This window comes from Myotis nattereri, assembly GCF_964212035.1.
Source record: "Myotis nattereri genome assembly, chromosome: 16".
Taxonomy (NCBI): Eukaryota; Metazoa; Chordata; class Mammalia; order Chiroptera; family Vespertilionidae; genus Myotis; species Myotis nattereri.
Window position 1 is genome coordinate 32,999,478 of NC_138091.1, and position 6,173 is coordinate 33,005,650.

Genomic DNA, 6,173 nt, shown 5'->3' on the forward strand with positions numbered 1-6,173 from the left:
TTCATGCTAGCATAAGTATTCCCATTCATTTAAAAATGCCAATCAATAAATAAGTTAGCCCTAGCTGGTTTGGCTCGGTGGATAGAGTGTTGGCCTGCAGACTGAAGGGTCACGGGTTCAATTCAGGTCAAGGCATGTACCTTGGTTGTGGGCACATCCCCAGTGAGGGGTGTGCAGGAGGCAGCTGATCGATATTTCTCTCATGGATGTGTCTAACTCTCTATCCCAATCCCTTCCTCTCTGTAAAAAATCAATTTTAAAAAAGCCAACCAATAATCAAGTTAGCCTTAGCTGTTTTGGCTCAGTGGATAGAGCGATGGCCTGAGGACTGAGGTTCCCAGGTTCAATTCTGGCCAAGGGCACATGCCCAGGTTGTGGGCTCGATCCCCTGGAGCTGGCATGCAGGAGGCAGCCAACCAATGATTCTCTCCCATCATTGATCTCTCTCTCTCTCTCCTTCTCCCTTCCTCTCTGAAATCAATAAAAATATACTATAAAAAATAAACTAGTTAAAAGAGAATATGCTAGGCGCTGTAACTAGTACTGTTGACACAAAGATGGGTAAGACAGGGTTCCTACCCTTCAAGTAACTCATGATCTACAGGAAAAATAAACATAAGCTCAAGCCATAGTGCACAAGTCCTTATGTTTAGTACACTGAGTTTGGTGGCAAAATTCCTCTCTGCAGCAGGAATATTTTCTCTATATGATTGTCTATCTCTGCATCGACTAAGTCACACAGAACTCAGATTTTTGGCTGAGTATGCCTGGGTGCTTTTTGTTTTTCTAGAGACTGATCCTCATATCCTCTTGATTTTTCAAGCCTTTTGAGATGAATACCTATAAAACAGGAAGCTTGGGCAAAATCTATTTACTTCAAACCATTATTCTATGCAGCCTTTATGATAGACGCATAGAAAAGCTTTCTTGTTGTTTAGCATTCAGTGCTGTCTTCTGAGTTTTATGAGACAGTTGACCAAGATTTACTAATTGTAAATATAAATGTATAGGCTTTAAAGGTATGGATGTAAAACTGATATTAACTTCAACTTGAAATGTCTTCCTTAATGTCCTTTAAGTTTAAAGACGACATCTTTTAGGACGTATATCTATTAAAAAAAACCATTCTAAATGGAAATAAAGCAACAGGATGACTACATGCCTTTCAATTACATTGGGAAATTGTCTAAAAGTCCCACCCCAGGACTCCTTTCATCTGTGAGGGGTGAGGAGAATGAACTTTTGATTGATGCTCTATTTACTATTGATCAGACCACTTACATGTTAACTTGTAAATTTTTGTCCAGCACTGATGAAAATGTGTGGGGCTTTTTTTTTTTTTTTTTTTTTTTTTTGTAGAAAAGATAATTGCAAAAGTTACAGTTATATTGCAATATTGAATATTAGTTTATTTTTCTCTAAGTTAACCAAATTTCAGAATGCCACCCCCAACTAACTGTACAAATCTCTGTTCCTCAGATGATAATAGAATAAATTTTATGGTTCCCTCATTAATAGGTGAAGTACATCTTTGACAAATTTGAATGACACATGTTTTTTAAATTTTTATTTATTTTTTAAATTCTTACTCAATATTTTTTCCCATTGACAGTGGAAAGGAGGTGGGGAGGGAAGAGAGGAGAGAGAGAGAGAGAGAGAGAGAGAGAGAGAGAGAGCGAGCGAAACATCAATATGAGAGAGATGCATCGACTCATTGCCTTCCACATGCGCCCCATCAGGATCAGGATCAAACCTGCAAAACAGGTACTGCTGTTGACTGGAAGTTAAAAGTAAGACCTTTGGTGTGAGGGCCTACATTCTAACCATTGAGCCATTGCTGGCCAGGGCTGAATGAGTCATGTTTTTAGCTTCTTAAAAAATGTAACTCTGATGTCTCATTTTGAAAAACACAAATCCAAAGTTCAGCAATTCCTGCATTGCGTTTTCCTCTCAAAGGTCAAGTGAAGTTAAATTGGATACGTGTTATTAATGCACAGTTTTTATAGCCAGAACGGAACAGTAATTGTTGCTTCTGACAAAATAATTCCGGCCAAGAAGCTTCCAAAAGGTGAGGTAAGAGAGAATGGAGATGGGTGGCTGGGACCTAGTATCCCTTCTTATCAGTCAACAATTTGCTCAGTACCTGGAGTTTAATCCTGTTCAGGTTCATTACACAATCCTGAACTTCCACATTATTGGGGTTGGCACAGACATACTGCCCGCTTTTGGTGGTGAAGCTGGGGAACAAGGAGGAGAAAGATTACACATTGAGGAGGGTTCTGCAACTAGAGATGGGGAGCCCCCTCTTCCCTGCCCTTCAGATTCTCCACTCAGCCCAGCTTGTTCCTTTCTCTACTGCAGGCACTCAGGGTGTCTCCTCTCTGAGACGCTCCCTCAGCCTGTGAGACTTCCTTAGTGACTCATGGGAGTTTCCTGGTGCAGACCTGCTCCTGCTCTCTCCTTCCTTTCCTAGCTTCCATCTTCAGTGGGAACATCTCATATCTGATGCTCTGCAGGATCAGGATAAGAATGAGGACACAGCCTCCCTTGACCTTGAAGGACCCAGAGGATGTGACTTTTATGGGCATCCATCCATCATCAGGTCCCTCCTCCCAAGATATGGCTGGCATGCTTGGCACTTACATGACAGCAGGCTGGGAGCACCCACTGGTCGTTACAAAGTAACTTTCCATGAATGTGCATCGGATTTTTCGTGAGGTATAGGACGGGCAGCAGTCAGCAGGACGGCGACTGCCTGTAGTAAGAGAAAAGGCCGTCTTTAGAAAAGACTATTTCCTTTCCTCCTTCCCTCCAAAGTACTGGGGAGGGTGAGCAGGCACAGGGCTCAAAGGGCGTGTTTTCCTCCTCGACAGCATTTGCTGGCATCTCCTTGCTTCACACTTCCCCGGGTTGAGTTGTGTCTGAGGCACCCAGGCCAAGGAGACAACAGGGCCAGGACCATTTCTCCCAGAAGTGGAAGGGTTTGATGGGTGCAGGAGGCATCACAGAGCACCCTCCCTGGTAGGTGAGCCTTGTCCAGGACAGGCAGGAGGAAGAGGTCATCTATGGAGCAGGGACCCATGGCCCAATCTGATCTTCCCTGTAGAGGTTCACCATCCTCAGCACCCTTTCTCTTTCCCCATGTCCTCTAAACAAGGTGAATGAAGCCACTGAGCAGATCTGTACCTGCCAGCTGCTTTTAAATATATGCCACAACTAAATATTTACCTTCTTTAAAAAAAACACATAAGTATTTTCATTGATTTTTAGAAAGAGAGGAAGGAAGAGGGATAGAGAGAAAGAAACTCTGATGAGAGGGAGGCTGCACAGCCCCTACTGGGGATTGAGTCCGTGTACATGTGCCCTGACCCAGAATTGAACCAGTGACCTAATGGTTTCTGGGTAATTGCCCAACTGCTGACTTAGACTGGCCAGGCTAACTTACCGGGAGAGGGCCCTCTGGGATCCAACTGATGCATCACCATGCTTGGTTCTATTTGGGAGAAACAGACAAGAAAGAAAGAGAAGTCACTGGGAGGCAGCAGTTTCTTAGTATCTCTACCTACCCCATTTCTCAGTCTAACTCCATCCCCTAGACTGGGAATCGAATCCGTCACCCTGCTGTCCGAGGACCAATGCTCTAACCATTGAGAAAACCAGCCAGGGCTATATTACCTTTGTGAAACCTGAAAGATTCTGCGTTCCATAATACATCTAGACCAGTGGTTCCCAACCTTTGTTTGGCCATGCCCCACCTAAGCATCTCTAAAATCCTGATGCTAGGGTTATCAAGGTGATTCAATGTATTACTACTATCTATAGACAATTAGAGCAGTACCTGCTTGTACATAGACAGTGCTAGATACTAGTTTTTAAAAATAGATAGAATCATGAGGTGGACTTAGGTGAGTCACTTGTCCAGATTGTCCCATTTCTTCTTTAAAACGATAGTTTTACACTTCATGGTATATAATAGTTTTAACGCAGGGTTCTATGCTTCTTTCTCCAGATTTATAATTTTAGTACAGTTCTTTTGATCTTCTGCATATGGTCCTATATCAGCTAAGAGAAAGTATCAAATAATTCTGGCCATGAAAAGGGAGAGAATTGTTTCCCCAAGTGGGACAAGTCTTCTGTGTGTGGTTTTTCCCAAGGACCAAAAGCTGCAGAAAAAGGTCTATAGCTACTGCTACTGCTTTTAAACAAGTGCCAGATTCACCTCTATGTTGCAGGAGAGTGTCCCTCTGTGTTTCCTCCCTAACTGCAAGTTACCGTTCAGTTGGTCCCCAGTGGGAAGGCTCATTCAACTCACCATCATCCCAGGATTCATGGGCCAGGGATCCATGGGCAGGATATCTGAGGGTAGTGGCAAGGATGAGGAAGGAGAGAGCAGCTGCAGAGACCTTCATCTCCCCGGTGTGGAGACAGTGCTGGCCTGAGGATCCTGGGCTCTTTCCTCCCTGATTACCTGGACCCAGCTCTGCCCTTGTATTTATAAGAGGAGGATCAGGACGTCACAGGACAGAAGAATGCTATTCTTTGGCTATACCATCAACAACAGATATTTCTAAAAAAGGGAACAAGCCTGGGAATGCAATAGGAAGTTGAGGGAACAATGATCTGGGGCTTTCCCTACTGCCCAATGGATATTGGTAAGAGAGTCAAAATTGGTGACAAGGACCTTAGCCAAGACAGGAATCGAGACCATGTGAGAGGAGCTCTCACATCCTATGCGGATCATGAAAGTCCTATAGGCAGAATGTTAACAATTTACTGAGCTCTGTGGTTAAAGCAGTCTCTCCCCCATAACTTCCCTTTCCTTTCGGTAAAGGAACTACTTTCTTCTTACTTTCTCTTTGTAAAGGTCATGTATGTATATACTAGAGTGCAATCTTTACTTTTTCCCAACTTTTTTTTTTTGCAGAAAGAATACCTAACTGACTTTTTGTTTACAGTCAACAAGAGTGACCATATTTTATTAAAGATCCTTCCTTAGATTTAATTAATCTTCTAAATCAGAGTTTTCCCCTCAGGAATTAACTACTTTCAAGTACACAAAGAGCCTATTATCAGGGATGATCAGTAGAAGGAATGCTCTAATGTGTAAACATGGTTGTGTGACTCCTCACATAGACTCTTTACCCTGGACTCCTCTCTTTGTTTCACATCCCACATCCAATCCATTACCAAATGCATTGGCTTTTCTTTTGAAAAATATGTCCAGCATCTTATTATTCCTTACCACCTCCACTCTCCACCTGGCCCAAGCCATCCTTGTCTCACTGAGATTCTGTCCTTGCCCCTCTTTAGTTCATTCTGCACATTGCAACCACAGTGAGTTTATTTAAAAAGAAGTTAGATCAATTCAATCCTGTTTGAAACCCTCCAATGGCTTTTTAAAAAATATATTTTATTGATTTTTTACAGAAAGGAAGGGAGAGAGATAGAGAGTTAGAAACATCGATGAGAGAGAAACATCGATCAGCTGCCTCCTACACACCCCCTACTGGGGATTTGCATGCAATCAAGGTACATGCCATTGACCAGAATCGAACCTGGGACCTTTCAGTCCGCAGGCCGACTCTCTATCCACTGAGCCAAACTGGTTACGGCCCTCCAATGGCTTTTCAAAAAAATATGTATTTTTATTGATTTCAGAGAGGAAGGGAAAGGGAGAGAGAGAGAGATTGAAACATCAATGATGAGAGAGAATAATTGATTGGCTACCTCCTGCAGCCCCCTTCACCACTTCCACCTCCCAGGATTGAGCCTGAAACCCAGGCATGTGCCCGGACAGGGGATCGAACCATGACCTCCTGGCTCATAGGTCAACACTCAGCCACTGAGCCACATTGGCTGGACCTCCAATGGCTTTTTAATTTCACTCAGTGTAAAGCCCGATTCTTATACTGAATTATAAGCTCCTGTGTGATCTGATCCCTGTTTGCTCTCTATTATAAGCTCCTATGTGATCTGGCCCCTGCTGGCTCTGTTTTCATGTCCTACTACTCGCCCTCACTCACTCTGCTTCAGTTATGCAGGCTGACCCAGATTTCTGTTCCCTCTGCTTGGACCACTCTTCCCTCAAATATCTGTATTACTTTATCTCTAACCTCCTGTAAAGTTATCTTTTCAGTAAGTCTTTCTGGGACCTCTAAAATTATAATCTCCCC

At 43.2% G+C, this 6,173-nt stretch overlaps 1 protein-coding gene across 1 annotated transcript; it reads right to left on the reverse strand.

Annotated features, from left to right (window-relative positions):
• Nucleotides 1–1,579: 1,579 nt before the first annotated feature.
• LOC308532880 (C-C motif chemokine 15-like) lies at nucleotides 1,580–4,464 on the reverse strand. Its single transcript, XM_081110546.1, has 5 exons — nucleotides 4,313–4,464; nucleotides 3,446–3,493; nucleotides 2,644–2,755; nucleotides 2,144–2,237; nucleotides 1,580–1,753 (listed from the first exon to the last, which is right to left on the reverse strand). The coding sequence occupies exons 1-5, from the start codon at nucleotides 4,407–4,409 to the stop codon at nucleotides 1,748–1,750; spliced, it is 357 nt and encodes a 118-aa protein (XP_080966672.1). The 5' UTR covers nucleotides 4,410–4,464; the 3' UTR covers nucleotides 1,580–1,747.
• Between the last annotated feature and the right edge of the window lie 1,709 nt (nucleotides 4,465–6,173).